The sequence below is a fragment of the Choristoneura fumiferana genome, chromosome 23 (genome assembly GCF_025370935.1).
Source record: "Choristoneura fumiferana chromosome 23, NRCan_CFum_1, whole genome shotgun sequence".
NCBI lineage: Eukaryota > Metazoa > Arthropoda > Insecta > Lepidoptera > Tortricidae > Choristoneura > Choristoneura fumiferana.
The window spans coordinates 2,131,930-2,149,112 of NC_133494.1; the positions used below are offsets into that span (position 1 = coordinate 2,131,930).

The window sequence follows — 17,183 nt, forward strand, 5'->3', positions numbered from 1 at the left end:
AAATTTACGTCCAACAAGATATTTCACGGTTTAATAGCTTAAATAGCTTACGTAGGATGGCATGTATTCATGTACACCATCTATTAAATTACAGAAAAAACATGTTTACTTACAAAAATCTGCAATTCTTTGAAAAATGTCGCGGACAGATTAGTGTCGGTAAAAAAGTTGATTGGCCCATCTGTCCTATTTTTGACGTAAAATTCTAAACATAACAACAGTCAAAAATTTCGCTTGTCTTCTGTTTTGATATCTACTGAAACTTCTATAGGTAGATAGTTTACAATTTACTTCTAGACCAAGAATCTTTGGATGTGAAGCTGCGGCTCTTTAGATCCAAACTTTATTTATGCAAGAACAATTTATTGTTGGCAAGAAAAAAAATTAAAGCTCAAACTACTTTGTAAACTTTGTAATTTTAAATTGTAATTTTTGACTCTCCCGACTCGAAAAGTGCTCCCCTGCTCTAGACATATTCTGCTGCTTACAGCAGCGATTATATTATCAAATACTAGCATCAATTTTACTATAAGCAAATTGGCACCACCTCTAGCGGCACGTATCGGCAACAAATTCTAATAGTATTTGACGTTTTAACACGTTCTAGACATTTGTTACGAATACTCCGAAGTGCCTGCTTATAGTAATGTCAAATTGTATAGCTTGGTGAAAGCTAAATCAAAATGTTAAATAAATGTATTTTCTTTCTTTCTTTCTTTAAATGATATCTCAATATCGCTGGCTGAATATAAGGCCATTGACCCACCGCTTTCGAGAAAGCGATAAGGTATCAACTATTTTTTAACACATACATATAATAATAATAATAAATAAATAATAAATATCACGGGACAATTCACACCAATTGACCTAGTCCCAAAGTAAGCTTAGCAAAGCTTGTGTTATGGGTACTAAGCAACGGATGAAGATAATAGATACATACTTAAATACATATTAAACACCCAAGACCCGAGAACAAGCATTCGTATTTGGGCCAATCAACTTTTTTACCGACACTAATCTGTCCGCGACATTTTACAAACAATTGCAGATTTTTGTCAGTAAACATGTTGTTTCTGTAATTTAATAGATGGAGTACATGAATACATGCCATCCTACGTAAGTTCAACCTGTTAAACCGTGAAATATCTTGTTGGAAGTACGATTTTTCGGTAACGCCAGAGACAATTTTGGTAACGCAGGAGACGCCCAAAGTGTCGGTAAAATAGTTGATTGGCCCATTTTCATACAAATATCTGCCCCGACACGAGAATCGAACCCGGGACCTCAAGCTTCGTAGTCAGGTTCTCTAATCACTAGGCCATCTGGTTGTCAATCTGGTCGACATATACATATATTAGATATACCTAGATCCGGCTGTGTTAGCAAAAGGATTCAACTTCACACTGCCGACGACAAACTTTCCCTCTCTCTCTCTCTCTCTCTGTCTACACTGGTTTGTCGCAGCGGCAAGAACTATCAAATATATAAGTAACCAACTTATAAAAGTTGAAAAGCCAAGCCAAATTCAAATAGCTAAGAACCATCAGCAACGAAACTCGCTTTAATGTAAAAAAAACTGCATCGAAATCGATCCATCCGTTTGAAAGCTACGATGTTACAGACAGGCAGACAAACGTTGGCGTCAAGCTTCTAACACCCCTTTTTTACGTCGGGGGTTAAAAACTCACTCGGCAATGCTGGTTTGGTCGTCAGAACTCACAGCGAGAGAACAAAAGGGGTCTCTTTTCTTTACTCCATTCATTCGTCTTTATTCAATTTAGGCTATAACAAGCACTTATGAATGTCAAAAAAATCTACCACCGGTTCGGAAAACCTCTGTTGAGAAGAATCCGGGAAGAAACTCAACGAGGTAAAATTTTTTTAAACAGATTTACAATATTATTAAATGATATGTATACATGTATCACAAGTATTTAACACAACTTTATTTTTAACACATTCCTTTTAATTTACCTACTTAAACTTTACTCGCTAATGTGCAATGTGCAATTTCCAGAAATAAATATACAATATTTGCAGCTAATTTTTTACCCGACTGTCTGAAAGAAGATCGTGTATTTTGAGTGCATGTAGTCTATTTCTTTGGTCTGTAACATACGAGGTAACGCGTAAGTTATTCGATCTGGTTAAATTGATATTCCGGGATTTTATAAAATTCCCCTAGGAATTCCCAAAATTTATATCGTGGTCTTCATTGAGGTTGTGTTAAGAACAACTGTTAAAAATTTCAAGACTCTAAGACCAGCGGTTGAAATTTCAAGATTTTATCCCTATCCCGTGGGAATATCGGGATAAAAAGTAGCCTATGTGTTATTCCAGACATGTCGTGCAGCTAACTAAATACCAAATTTCATGACTCTAAGCCCAGCGGTTGTTATTTCGAGATTTTAACCCTAACCCCCGTAGTAATATCGGGATAAAAAGTAGTCTATGTGTTACTCCAGACGTGCAGCTACCTATATACCAAATTTCATGACTCTATCGGGATAAAAGTAGCCTATGTGTTATTCCAGATATCCAGCTATGTACATACCAAATTTCATCCAAATCCGTCGAGCCCTTTTAGCGTGAAGGACTAACAAACATACACACACACACACACACACACACACACACACAAACTTTCGCAATTATAATATTAGTAGGAGTAGAATGTTATGACACTTAAAGCAGTGTTTTTCAAACTTTTTCATGTCGTAATACAGTTGTATTATTTTACGTTGATAATACAAACGTTGAATAATACAATACGGAGAGTGTATTTGAAAGATACTGTGACCCCCGGGCAACCACGGGGGGTCGCTATCTACAGATTGTAAAACACTGCTTTAAAGCTATCATTTTCACAGAAGCATCAAAAAGGCAGGAAATAAAAAATTACAAAAAACTGTAAATAAAACTACTAAACTAAATCTAACATACAAACGAACTTACTAAAAACTCGCCCGAAATAGGGTTCCGTAGCCATTACGAAAAAATTAAGTAATATTTTTCTAATTTGTACGGAATATTCCAAGTTTTGGTATATTTTATACCTTAGGCTGCTATTTACTCTTAAACCACTAATAGTTCTCAAGAAAACTTAACCGTTATACCGTTACCGAGGACCTGGGTTCGATTCCCAGTGATGGTCTTATTTTTCTGTTTTTTCTGTGCATCTATATTTCAGTTTGTATTTTCAATTTCGGTTTTACGGGATGACCGTAAAAGTAAAAATTTGGAATTGAAATAAAAAATACAAAAAGATTCCAAAAAAAAACAATCTTAATTTGATTGCTTAGAAACGATATCTCTTGTCCGGGTGAGCGGTTAGTTCCAAAGGAAATGCCGAAAAAGTTTGAGGGCTTACAGCATAGATGTCGCTAGCGTCGCTGCTTAAGTGACTAAGTAAGAAACACAAGCTGAGATATGAGGTGCATAGGGAATTCGTGTCGGTACCGTTGACCATCAGTGGTGTAGCGGAATAGCACGCGGTACGGATTACGAGGACCTGGGTTCGATTCCCAGTGATGGTCTTATTTTTTCTGTTTTTTGTGCATCTATATTTCAGTTTGTATTTTCAATTTTAACCGTTATAGTTTTCCTTGTAAGTTTGATATACTTAATACTACCATCCTGATTTTTTTCTTTTTTTTTTCAAATAATTATTCGTTATAGATTTTTATTTTCTTTAAAAACCGTTAATAAACATTATTTCGTTCTTAGAGCATATAAAAGTCAATCACAAATAATTATTGAAGTAGACACATTAACCTATATATTAAGAAGAGTTCTATCAGACCACATTTTTAATTTTCATTAAATTTTTATGGAATAATCGAGAAAAACTAACAAAAATGCAAGTTGCCAGCTCAGCAGTTAAACGCTCTTAAGTTCGTTACGTAGTCACATTGTCTCAAATTACATGTTTAGTAATGTCTCGAAGCGATGAATGACAGTAGCCTGTTTCGTGTAAAGACTGTAATCGCAGCCATTAAATGAGTGTTATTAGGTAACCGTGGATCCACCATCTATCTATTCTTGAAGAAAATAGAAGAGTTGGTGTTTAAGTTTATTGAAAGGTTATTAAACTATAAAGATTTATAATAATGTCAATATATTTATTAAAAGCAAAATCTTAAACGTGACACGCTCCGAAAAACTCACTGAAGACAGTGACGCTGTTCTGCATAGAAAGAAAGAAAGAAAGAAAGAATATTTATTTGCTTAAACATGGTAAGTACAATGAGTGGTTATTATAACAATTATAATTGTTTGTTTCACATGTTTAACCGATAGAGGCATGCAAAATCAACATAATAATAATGTCAAATTGTTAATTAAATAGTCTTTAATACAATATTATCATTTAGCTGACATATATTATTTGTTTACATAGATCAAATTAATTACTGCATCAATTATTTTTACTATCAGATTATCATTCCTTGTTTCCTAAAAACTCTCTTAACCCGTAGAAACATTTCTTTATTAACCATTTCCTTAATTTTGTCATCAATAAGTTATCGTGTAGTTGGCGTAGTTCTTGTGGTATTTTGTTATATACAATAATACTCATAACATAACTGTTTTTCTATGTAATGCAGTTGAGCATGGAGGCATTTTCAGCCTATATTTGTCTCTTTCCCTAAGCCTTGGGTTTGATTTTAGCTGGGTGAAAGAAGTAAAAATTTTCCGCACATATGAAGCCATACAAAACAAGCATACAAAAATAAGACAGCCTATGGATTGTACTGGGGGGCTACTATGAAATTCAAAAATCGAATCAGCGGGACGGCAAGATACGAAGTTCGAATTTTGCACTTCGTAGTAAAGGGTCTGATGGGCAGCGTTACTCTTATTATGAGCTTTGTGTTCCATATACAGAAGAAGAGAGAGAAAGAGAGAGAGAGAGAGAGAGAAACACATGCTGCTTCACGGCAGGATTAGCGAGCAAGATGGTGGTAGCAATCTGGGCGGACCTTGCACAAGGTCCTACCACCTGCAAAACACATTACGAGGAAATAATAAAAAAAAATATCAAATAGTATAAAGTGGACCCCACTCAGCATAATGTTACGGCAAGCTGCAACCCTCTTTTCAGTGGGACCCATTTAAAACTAAATATTATACCTCGTTGAGTTTCTTGCCGGATTCTTCTCAGCAGAGGTTTTTGCCGAACCGGTGGTAGATTTTTTTTGACATTCATAAGTGCTTTTATTAGCCTAAATTGAAAAAGATATTTTGACTTTGACTTTGACTTTGAAAACATGTAAAAAAAAGACAAATCATTTCTCATAAAAAGTCCCTCCGCTGGGCATAGGCCTCCTCTCAGAATGAGAGGCCATTCATAGCTCCCACGCGGGCCCTGTGCGGATTGGACCCACACACGTTACGTCATTGAATAGCTTCGCAGGTTGTTGCGGATACCTCACGAAGATTTTCTTTCACCGAACAGCTCAAGAAAAATTTCGAATGTAATTTTTGGTTTTGAACCCACGATCCTCTACTTGAGAGGCCATAGGTCAAACCACTAAACCACCACAGCTTTTTCATGCTATATTATTCTTTTATTACTTAACTAATCATGAAACTCTCTCTGTGTACATATGTTTTCTGTATCGCTTACTATTTCTAGTGTAGGTACGTACAATAAAGAGTCTTTGTATTGTATTGTATTAATAATAATAAGAATAAATAATAAATATCACGGGACAATTCACACCAACTGACCTAGTCCCAAAGTAAGCTTAGCAAAGCTTGTGTATGGGTACCTACCTGTGTCGGTACTAAGCAACGGATAAATATAATTATATAGATAGATACATACTTAAACACACATTAAACACCCAAGACCCGAGAACAAACATTCGTATTTTTCATACAAATATGTGCCCCGACACGGGAATCGAACCCGGGACCTCAAGCTTCGTAGTCAGGTTCTCTAACCACTAGGCCGGTCGTCTGGTGGGTGGTGGTGTATTGTATTGAAACACTGCATTCGAGTACTTACACTTCCTGATGATGCCTCATTAGTTTGTATTACAGCCAATTATGAGTATGTAAGTCGTATTAAATATCTACCATTATAGTTTAATCTGCGCCAGCGCTGCGCACTGGATTGACGTGCTTTGTGAGTAATTTATACCTACCACATCATCATTATTGTCATCATCATCAACTGGAAAGATGCTGGATCTAGGAAAGAGTATAACAGTGCCATTATAGCATAGTATTTGTCACTAGCCCCGACGCAAAAAGAGGGGTGTTATAAGTTTGACGCCAGTGTCTGTCTGTCTGTAGATATATGTGGGTATCGTAGATCTCAAACAGATTGATCGATTTCCATATGGTTTTTTTACGTGAAAACGTGTTTTGTTCTTAGCTATATCCTATTTATTTATTCGTATGCCTTAATATCAAATACAATCGTTCAAATTCACAATATAATATCTATATTCTGTATTCATTGGATTGCGTCGTTGTCAAGGGTAAGCAGGTCTGCTGGTTGACCATCATATTTAGTGAGTGGGCAGTGGGCGATGATGTGCTCGACGTCCTGCACTGGGGCTCCACACTCGCATGCTGGTGACTCTCTCCACCCACATTTGTGCATAAATGCTCGGCTTCTGCCATAGCCCGTTCTCATCCTGTTCAACTGCATGGCACCAGTCCTACCTGGGAAGCGAGAAACCAGGCAGTTTCGTTGTGGGGTTTATTTTGGTTGGCACATTTTTTGGTTCATTAGCAGCCCATTCCCTTTTCCAGCTTTCCATTATATTAAAGTTATATCCTAACTATATCCTAACATTATGCTAATATATAAAATGCGAAAGTGTGTGTGCTTGTATGTTTGTCCGTCTTACACGTCGAAACGGAGCGACGGATCGCCGTGATTTTTGGCATAGAGATAGTTTATGGGCCAGAGAGTGACATAGGCTAGCCACTTTTAGCAATTTTAGGTTTTAAGTTTGACAAAAACGGAGGGAGCAGCGCGCGATAACCGAATTCCACGAAAATAAAAGAGAGCTGATAATGTTATATTATATGCATTATATTCCTTGCCTTCTTCAGTCCGTAGTAAAATATGTGTATCTAACTGGTTAATGCATATCAGGCTTAATATTATGGAAATAAAAACATTTTATGTTACTCACCTCGTCCCAAGATACAGGCTCATCTCACTTTGGGGTCCAATATAGCTTCATGTAAAGTTTTCGTTTAAGTATTTTTGTTATTTCTATCTATCTTTATATACTAGCTGTTGCCCGCCACTCCATACGCATAGAACTATGCAATTTTCCGGGGATAATGTACTACTATCGAATGTCCTTCCCCGGGAATCAAATACTGAATTTCATCTAAATCAGTTCAGCGATTTAAATGTGATGAGGTAACTAACTAACAAACAAACAGACTTACAAAATTTCGTATCCCACTTTCCCACTAATATTATAAATGCGAAAGTTTGTGTTTAAACAATCACTAACTTTCGCATAGTTACTCCATCACGTCTAAACCACTGAATTGATTTAGATGAAATATATAGATAGTTTGAGTCGTGGAAATGGACATAGGATAGTTTTTATCCCGGAGAATAGCATAGTTCCCACGGGATAGCGATAAACGAAGTCTGCGCGAACAGAGTCGCTGGTAACGGCTAGTTTATAATATTAGTGAGATTTAGTGGGATTTCAGAACAAGACTGTGATTTTCAAAATCAAATAGAAGTCTTCTTTCAGCATACTTCCCCCCCCCCCCCATGTGACAACCATACGACATCCTGAATATCCTCCACTTTAGATACGCTCATTAACCACTTGGCACTTAAGTAAAATAGTTTCATTTAATTACGCCGTGCTAGGTGTTATACGCGGAAGTCGTAATTAAGACGTAATGTCGCATAATGCCCTGAAGAATCATTATATTAAATGCGAGATGATTATACCACTTAGGTAGTTAAACCTACTAGAAATTAAGCTTGAATAGTAATTTTTAATGAGAGGTCGCTATATACAAGGTATATTCGTCGTCGTCGCTCTTTTCTCCACCAACTGTTATCCTGTTCTTCGGGGGATGTGGTAGAAAGAAAATAGAGTCTACCTGGGGAAGCGAGCAACCCTTGGGGTTTTTTTTCGTGTCTTTTTTTTTAGAATACAGCTTTTACAAAAAAACTTACAGCTCCGGCAGACAAATCCGACGCTATGCCGGCCGTTGAGCCAACAAATTGATGTCAAAGCTGTCGAAATTACCAATCATATTGTGTGTAAAACTTTCAAACCATCACACACGAGTTTCCCCAGAGATGGGCCCAACCAAGGGTTCTTTATCGTTTGCCCGAATTTCATATGCCCGAATGTATCGTTTTCTAGAATTTTCATTTGCCATTAAGTAATTTATTTCTGAAATAGTAATTTCTTCAGAGTTGATATTAAACTAACCTAACCTAACCTACTGCATTCTATATGATGACATTTAAAAAAATCCTGAAAACAGCACGGTTCTATATATTTTATGGCAAACGTTGGTATGGCAAGGGAAATTCGGGTAAGTACCTAAAGGTAAACGGGGCCCAAGATTATTCGCGCCCAAACGCCCTCATATAGGAAATTTCGTCCAAATTCCCGATTTACTATTACCTAATACATAAAATTCTCGTGTCACGATCTCACAATGTTTGTGACCAAACTCCTCCGAAACGGCTTGATCGATTTTGAGGATTTTTTTGTGTATATTCGGTAGGTCTGAGAATAGGATGTAAACTATTTTTCATAGTTCTACGCGCACGGAATCGCGGGCAACAGCTAGTAAATCAATAAATATACAAGTATTGCTCGTTTATGTCCCATTTCCCTTCCCACTAAATACTATACTACTAGTAGGTACTTAAGTCTGTTTGTTACCTCATCACGTCTAAACAACTGAACGTTTTTAGATGAAATATAGATAAAGATTGTTTTTTTGGAATCTTTTTGTATTTTTTATTTCAATTCCAAATTTTTTGTTACTTTTACGGTCATCCCGTAAAACCTATATCGAAAATACAAACTGAAAATATAGATGCACAGAAAAACCAGAAAAATAAGACCAGCGCTGCTTAAGTGGCTAAATAAGAAACAACACAAGCTGAGATATGAGGTGCATAGGAGAAATTCGTGTCTGTAGCGGTGGTGTAGCGGTATAGCACACGGCACGGAATGCCGAGGACCTGGGTTCGATTCCCAGCGCTGGTCTTATTTTTCTGGTTTTTCTGTGCATCTATATTTTCAGTTTGTATTTTCGAAATATAGATACCTAGTTTGAGTCAAGGGAAGAACATAGGATAGTTTTTATCCCAGAAAGTTGTTTAGTTCCCGCGGGATAGCGATAGACAAATTCTAAGCAGATTGGAGTCGCGGGCAACTGGCCAGTTGCCAGATATTTTAGACCCTATTTTTTTAATCTGTTGTCTTACAAACATCAGACATTTCTTTTTTATATTCTCTAGGAAAGCCTGACACTATGATCCACACGTTAGTTTTCTGCGGGGCGGTGCTGCTGTGCGCCTGGGCATTGACGTGGACTTACGGCCGCCGTGCGCGCGCGCTGCTCGCCGGCCTGCCCGGGTACACTCAACTACCCATCATAGGAAACCTGCACAAAGTTGTCGGAGACAACGAATGTAAGTTGGTAATTCTCATTCATCTGCACACCCGTCTAATTACCGTATAACTTTTTATCCTGCAAAAGCGGCATGGTAATTAGAATAAAAAAGGATGGCAGTTATTCTCATATGCTCTCACTAGTGTCTATTTACCGTGTCAAATAGTGTCAATATAGCGAAAAATCGGCACGGTAATTAGACTTGTGCACAGAGGAATGAGAATGGCCGAAGTAAACAGTGGTGTTTTACAAATTAATTTGACATATTTCTGGCAAGTTTGCCACCACCGTAATATTTTGGCAGGAATCTTAGATACTTACTTAAATGCAATGAAAGTTTCCATACATCGATCGATGTTAAAACTGGACCTACCCCGTCAAAGGCGTCACTGCACTTGGCACTTAGGATCAAAAATTCAGATGGTAAATCCTTACCAGGTTTTTTTTTTAACTAAAACAAACAGGATGTTCAGTCAAACTAACCCAACCAACTGGTGAAATATTCCGAATTATTTTTCAGACGCCATTTGCATGACTTGGAGTAGTCGTTTAGCTTATAAAATCGATACTGATCCTTCGTTTATCCCCGAACTACGATTTTACACTCGTGGAAGTCGTGGAAGAATATTTATATTCAATTATTAATTTTTTTTTTTTTAATTATTTATTTAAGTAGGTACTCGAAAGCTACTATTTTAAATCACTTCTAAATTAATCCGTTGATACGTGTTGGATCAATTTATTATACTACATATACCTAACTCGGACGCACAGTTACAACGGCCGACGTTCTTTCTTCGGACTTCAGTCCCCAGGCAACTTCTGCCTGGAGAATGATCTATTTTAGCGGATCGCTTCGATTTAACGTATCGCACCTTAAGAGATCTCTTTAATGTCCCCCACACCTTAAAATAATTTAATTGATTGCTGATGTAAAAATTAATATTGTTACAGCTCTTTATCAACTCGCACTAGATATGTCAGAAAAAATGGAGGTACATCAAAAACCTTTACAATTTTGGTTTGGACCTTATCCCGTCGTGAGTAAGTGCAAAATATCGTATCTAAGTACAAGAAATTACACTTATACTAGTTTGCTAATGTCTTTCGAAACTCGGAACAGAATATTGTTTTTTTTTCTCTTTCCCATTAGAATCTTCAGGAAAACGAAGAAACCAGACAAGTTTCGAGCGACACGTTAACATACGGTTGTACGTACTGTATTGATTTGTTCACCAATATCTGAAAAACACAAGGTACCTACCTACCATTTGGTCCACCGCCAATGGTATAAATAGTCTGAAGCTGCGCGACAATGAAACTCCAGTTATATTCAAGACTGTTTATTGATTATTTCTTATTCCGTTGGGTAGACCTTAAATCTAACAATACCGACAAATAGTGCCATAGATTAAAATATAATTTATAAATAAGATAGTTACATGTTATCTATGTTGCAGTCGTTAGCGATCCTGAAGACGTCAAAGCAGTTAACAATGCGTTCATAGAGAAACCATTTTATTATTCCTTTGGGCGCATATGGCTTGGAAATGGACTAGTAACTGCGCCTGGTAAGTCTACGTTCAAGCAGCACAAGACTACACTCATCCAAATTTCCTATATTATTTGCTCATGCTCAAATTTGTCTCATTGATTGGATTTAGGCGTTACTTTGCGGAGGTCCATATCAATGAAGTGCAATATTTTAGCTATGTCTCCGCTACTAACCACAATCATCATCATCATCATCATGTCAGCCGAAAGACGTCCACTGCTGGACATAGGCCTCCCCCAAGGCCCTCCACTCAGACCGGTCTCGTGCTTTTCGCATCCACCGCGATCCCACACCACCACAACAACCACAATAATCATAATTATTTAGTTATTTAGCCGATGTTCAGAGTGTAACGTGCCTAACGCGTCAATGAGAAAGATTTCCATTTAAATTAATTAAATTTGCTGACATATTCATTTGTTTTTTTTAATTGATCAATCACTAATAAATAAGGAACGATCCGACTACTTTCGATCTCTTCGGAAGATCAGAGAGCCCACTCCAAAGTTCGAAAACCGAAGTTCGTATCGTACCGTCCCTCTCGCTCTCGTATTAAATAGTATAAATGTTAGAGGGACCGAACGACACGAACTTCTATTTTCGAATTTTGAAGCCCTGCTGAAGAAACTAGTCGAACCGTTACCGGATTTATAATCGTATGTTGGACAGTTAAATTCTGAATTTTTATTTGATTTTCTCTTTATAAAGTACGCTAGGATTCACGAGGCTACCACACAAGCCGCTACTATTCAGATCTTTCACCACAGGGTCCATCTGGAAGCGTAACATCAAGAAACTAGCTGGCACCTTTACCGGCTCCATTGTAGACGGGTACCAGGAAATTTTCAATACGCAAGCCCTCAAGTTGGTTAACAATTTGAAAGAAGAGGTGGAAAATGCACCATTCAACATCATGCACAAATACTTGGCGTACACAACGCTGGAAACCATTTGCCGTAAGTAACATTGTTAGCTGATAGCCATGAGATTTCATATAAAAAAAGCAAAATTTTCTGTAGATATAGAAGCTTTTGAAATATGCAAGTTGAAGTCGCAATGCGCGGGTCAAATCGCTCGAAGAACAGATAACCGTTCGGGGAGAAAAGTCCTCGAGTGGCGACCACGAACCGGAAGACGAAGCGTTGGCAGGCCTCCCGCCAGGTGGACTGACGACATCGTGAGGGTTGCGGGAAACCGGTGGATGTAAGTGGCGGGCAATGAATGTTTTCCGGCTGATGATTATGATGATGAAAAGCTTTTGAATTTAATATACGTTGTGTGTACACAAAAAGCCTGTAATGCTCTCCGTATCCAGTATAACGTCGACTTCAGTGTAATTTTGAGGTTGTGACGTACAAAAAAGAAACAATATTTTCCAATTCTTTTTTTCAATCCGAAAATATGAAATTTTCGAAGCAACTGCAGGTCTAAGTGGGAAGCCTATGTCCAACAGTAGATGTCCTACGGCTGATAAATATGATGATTCATGACATTTCATATTTCAGAAACAGCTCTCGGCGTCGCCCGTATATCCGAAAGCATGGTGACCAAGGAATACTACGAGGCCTTCACGAGGACCCTGGAGCTCTTGATCCGAAGGGGCCTCAACATCCTGATGCATCCTGACCGAGTTTACCGGCTGATGCCCGCGTACAAGGAACTGGTCAAATGCGTGGGGGTACTACACAATGTGTCCAACACGGTAGGGATCATTAAGTACAGATTATGTAATGGTTACAAGTTTACGTCGATCCACAAGAGCTGGCACCAATAAATTGAACGAAAATTATGCTGTCACTTGTTACTGTGTGGCAGCCGTTCTTATACAAGGGCTTTCTAATATTTTGTAAACAAGTACATAGCATAACATTATAACCTAAATTAACACATGTCTAAGTTAGTAAGAAAGGAGAAGTTAGTTATCCGTTATATGCAGGAACTTAATTTATTACAGGTGATATCAAATAGACGGAAAGAATTCACTCACAGGAAACAAAATGGAACCTATGAACATAAAGATCATGGTAAGACTAAAATATGATTCACAAAGACAACGACACATTTAATTTTTTCATTTAACTGCGCCGAAGAGAATATAATAATTAAGTCCATAATTATCAACAACAGCCGATGGGGAATCTAGGTGTTCTATTGTATACTAACAATAAGTAGATACGCGAATATGGGACAACATACAGAGCAATATTAAAGAAATTGTATACTAAGCAAGCGAACTCGCTTGGACAACAAGATGGAGCGACGACCTGGTTAAGATCGCGGGCTCGTGTTGGATGCGGAAAGCGCAAGACCGGTCTGAGCGGAGAGCCTTGGGAGAGGCCTATGTCCAGCAGTGGACGTCTTTCGGCTGACATGATGATGATGAAGCGAGTTGCACTGATATTTCAATTGTATCATAATTGTCCATTTTATACCCATCAGAGAACGCCAAGACAAAGTTCCGCTCATTCCTCGACATACTCCTGGAGCTAAGCGAAGCCGACCCTTCAATGACGGAGGAGCAGATCCGCGCTGAAGTGGACACTATCATCGTAGGTGGGCAGGAGACGGTAGCTACCACGCTGCTATTTACCATCCTGATGATTGGCAGCAAGCCGGATGTGCAAGAGAAGTTACATACTGAGTTAGTATGCCCAAGCCTGAAGTTCTTGTTCCATATTTCTTTCGGAGGAAATTTGTAACTAGAGAATTTTGAAATAACAGACCATTTTCTTGGGTTTTTGCCTACTATGGTTAAATGTCGTTTTGCAGAGTTTCGCAGGTTAATTTTAGTTTATTTACGCACATTTAAGTCTGCTGACACCAAACTTGTAAAAGTAGTCGTTTAATCTAACCTAAATTGTTTATTTATTTGACAACAATTACAGCATTACAGTTAAAAACACCAATGCGCTGTAAAATTCAAATTATAAAAACAAAAAGACATGTAAAAAACACAAAAATTACATACGAAAAAAACTAATTAGGGATTTTTGAAAGTCGTCTTCGTCGCTACCCTAAAACGATAGAGCACCACACCCTCCGGCCAGAAGTCGGAGCGCAGAAACATCTGCTGGTGCTTGGCAGGCACTTGGAGTCTAAATGAGCTGAAATTGTTAGCCCTTTGAGACTCGAGTGGGAGGATGAACAGCTCTATATTATTATATAAATACTAGCTTTTGCCCGCGGTATCGCGCGCGTGGAATTCGGTTATCGCACGCTGTTCCCTCGGGAACTGTACATTTTTCCGGGGTGAAAAGTACCTAGTCACTCTCTGGCCCATAAACTATGTCTATGTCAAAAATTACGTCGATCCGTTGCTCTGTTTCGACGTGAAAGACAGACAAACATACAGAAAACTTTCGCATTCATAATATTAGTATTAGTATGGATTGACATGTTAGTCAATATGATAAAATAGTTTAAGCTAAGACATTAGTATCAAATGAATCACACACTTCTGTGTTATTTGTAGAATAAAGTCTATATTCGGGGACAGCAAAAGATCAGTCCTGAAAGAAGATTTAGTGCGGATGACGTACTGCGAGGCACTTATCTACGAGACTTTGAGGCTGTACCCACCTGTGCCTATGGTCATGAGAGACGCGGACCACGATCTCAAACTACGTAAGTACGCGTACTCTTTATGCTACTTTACGAAGAAATTGCATTGAAAATATTAAGGTTGAACTATTTAGATGGTTATTTTTTGTTCATTTTCGCGTTTACATGAAATGAAACTAAAATGTTCTTATACTTTTTTGTTGGAATGAAAAAAGAAGCTATCGTTCTAGTAGACGAAATGAAGCTGATGTTACTTTTATCCACACGTGTATTTAAGTACCTATACTTATCACTTTTGAATCTGATAGGTCTAATCTTGTAGTTTGAATTCAACTCACTTCTTGTGACCACATTGACTAAAATTATAGTTTCGATATATGACAGCAAAAAGCATAGGTCGTCAGAAAAACACATAAAAAAATATACATTGTATTGAAAATGAAAGTATTACAAATATGAATTCATCATTGCTTTCCATCTAGAATCTTGCACGGTCCCAAAAGGCACCGCGTGCGCTGTGAACGCGCTAGGGGCAGGGCTTTCGCGCCGCTTATGGGGCCCTGACGCTCACGAGTTTAGGCCTGAGCGCTGGCTGCGTGGGGGCCCGCCGCACCCTGCCGCCTTCCTCGCCTTCAGCTACGGGAAGCGGGCTTGTATCGGTAAGGACATTCAGGGCCCTATTAATAGTCTCCAGCCAGAGTCCTACACTACGTAAACCTGAAAAGACCGCCTGCGCATAAAGCGCGCCAGGGGTGGGATATTCACGTTGCTTAATACCCTGATGCACATGAGTTTAGGCTGGAGCGCTGGCTGCGTGGGGCCCGCCGCACCCTGCCGCCTTCCTCGCCTTCAGCTACGGGAAGCGGGCTTGTATCGGTAAGGACATTCAGGGCCCTAGTAATAGTCTCCAGCCAGGGTCCTACACTACGTAAACCTGCGCACTCCTCCGCAAGGTATTATCGAGGGAACTGAATCACCATACTAGGGTGGAACCTATTCATAATTAACTTTGCTATTATTTCTTTGGCAGATGTATGAGATGTCAACATGACATTAATAGCACAAAGGTTCCACCCTGGTACGTGATTCAGTTTCCTCGACTGTACATGAAGTAGAAATAATACATTCTATCTTTTCCAACGTCAGGAAACAGTATAGTTAAGCTTGCAGCCTTTGCAACGTAGTTTTATTGGAGAGTACGTTAGTTACTATCTTCACTCTGTTTTTAGAACAGAATAAAAAAAACAGTAACAACTTTTTGCGTCCGTTGTATATCATGATACGTTCGTTAAAGCAAACGTGTTCTTGAGTAGAACCGTCTCAGCAAACGTAGTATAGGACGCCCTTCGGCCAGGTGGCGTATGATCTGCAAAAGGCTGCTGGTAGAAGCTAGATGCGTTGAGCCGAGGACAGGGCGCAATGGAGCTCATTGGGGGGGACCTATGTCCAGCATTGGACTGCTATGGACTGATGATACACCCCAGTTTTGCTTCTACCAGTCTTTGTTCGTGTAACTAATTAAAATTAAACGTTACCTTGTCCAGGTAAAAGATACGCCATGGCGCTCCTGAAGACAATATTGGTGTACTGCGTGCGTGAGCTGGAATTCATCTCCGAAGCCGATAAACTGAGACTCAAAGTTGATATCGCACTCAAGCCAGTGAGTGGCCATTTTGTACAAGTCCGACTAAGGCAGGAAAGCAAATGTAATAGTATTTAAGTAACTTAAATAAATATTTGCATAACAAGGGCCATATTTTCCACAAAAATTAGGATCGACTACGAACTCATGCACAGCCTGCAATATTCACCACTGCACCAACTAGTCCGTCAAAAAGTAATTTCAAGGAGAGAGGATGTCTTCTTACAATATTTCGAAGGCTCAAATATTCGTGCGAATGGGAGAAAGCAGGTTTACATTGTCATTGTGTCTGTCTACTGACAGAAAGACTGATGAAAACGATTGCATTGCTCTGAATGATTTTTAGAGTTGCCAAAATCACGTTTGCTTTACATTACTTGAAAAAACTTTTATTCACTAGACCGAAGTAATTCATACGAAGTGAGCCGTAAATAAGGCCCGCCATTCAGTGCAGTTGGACACACGATTTCACGGAAGATCGGGCCCAACGGAGATGGCCACTTACGAGGGCTGTCCATTGTGAACCACTAATAGGGTTAAAATCGCTTTATAGTAGTTATCTGTTGAAATGCTGAGCGTAGTTGGAACCTAGTCCCCTTAGGGGGTAACTTGTGCTGTAAACTTCTTATTTTCTTATTATATTTATATTCAACGCCGTATATAGATTCCAAAAAAGTTAGCAAAGATGGCCGAACGTCACTGTCGAAAGTGCACTTGTCATTGTAACGTTCCAGATGTAACCAACCCATATGCATCAATAAAAAATACTTAGTCGTATAA

At 38.6% G+C, this 17,183-nt stretch overlaps 1 protein-coding gene across 2 annotated transcripts; it reads left to right on the forward strand.

Moving 5' to 3' along the window:
- The first annotated feature begins 6,475 nt into the window (after nucleotides 1-6,475).
- Nucleotides 6,476-17,183, forward strand: LOC141440670 (cytochrome P450 4c21-like). 2 transcript variants are annotated; one of them, XM_074105197.1, is made up of 11 exons: nucleotides 6,476-6,494; nucleotides 9,491-9,664; nucleotides 10,600-10,689; nucleotides 11,106-11,216; nucleotides 11,968-12,156; nucleotides 12,706-12,902; nucleotides 13,155-13,224; nucleotides 13,640-13,841; nucleotides 14,673-14,824; nucleotides 15,244-15,420; nucleotides 16,306-17,183. In XM_074105197.1, the coding sequence occupies exons 2-11, from the start codon at nucleotides 9,505-9,507 to the stop codon at nucleotides 16,479-16,481; spliced, it is 1,524 nt and encodes a 507-aa protein (XP_073961298.1). In that variant the 5' UTR covers nucleotides 6,476-6,494; nucleotides 9,491-9,504; the 3' UTR covers nucleotides 16,482-17,183. The 2 variants fall into 2 exon arrangements, 1 of the variants encoding a protein (XP_073961298.1); XR_012452729.1 differs by lacking the exon at nucleotides 6,476-6,494 and adding an exon at nucleotides 8,457-8,550 and having other exon boundaries at nucleotides 15,244-15,637; nucleotides 16,306-16,395.

Coding starts and splice junctions, on each gene's coding strand:
- LOC141440670 (XM_074105197.1), top strand. CDS start 9,505: ATGATCCACACGTTAGTTTTCTGCGGGGCGGTGCTGCTGTGCGCCTGG. Junction 10,690..11,105: donor TGGACCTTATCCCGTCGTGA/GTAAGTGCAAAA, acceptor TCTATGTTGCAG/TCGTTAGCGATCCTGAAGAC. Junction 12,903..13,154: donor TACACAATGTGTCCAACACG/GTAGGGATCATT, acceptor AATTTATTACAG/GTGATATCAAATAGACGGAA.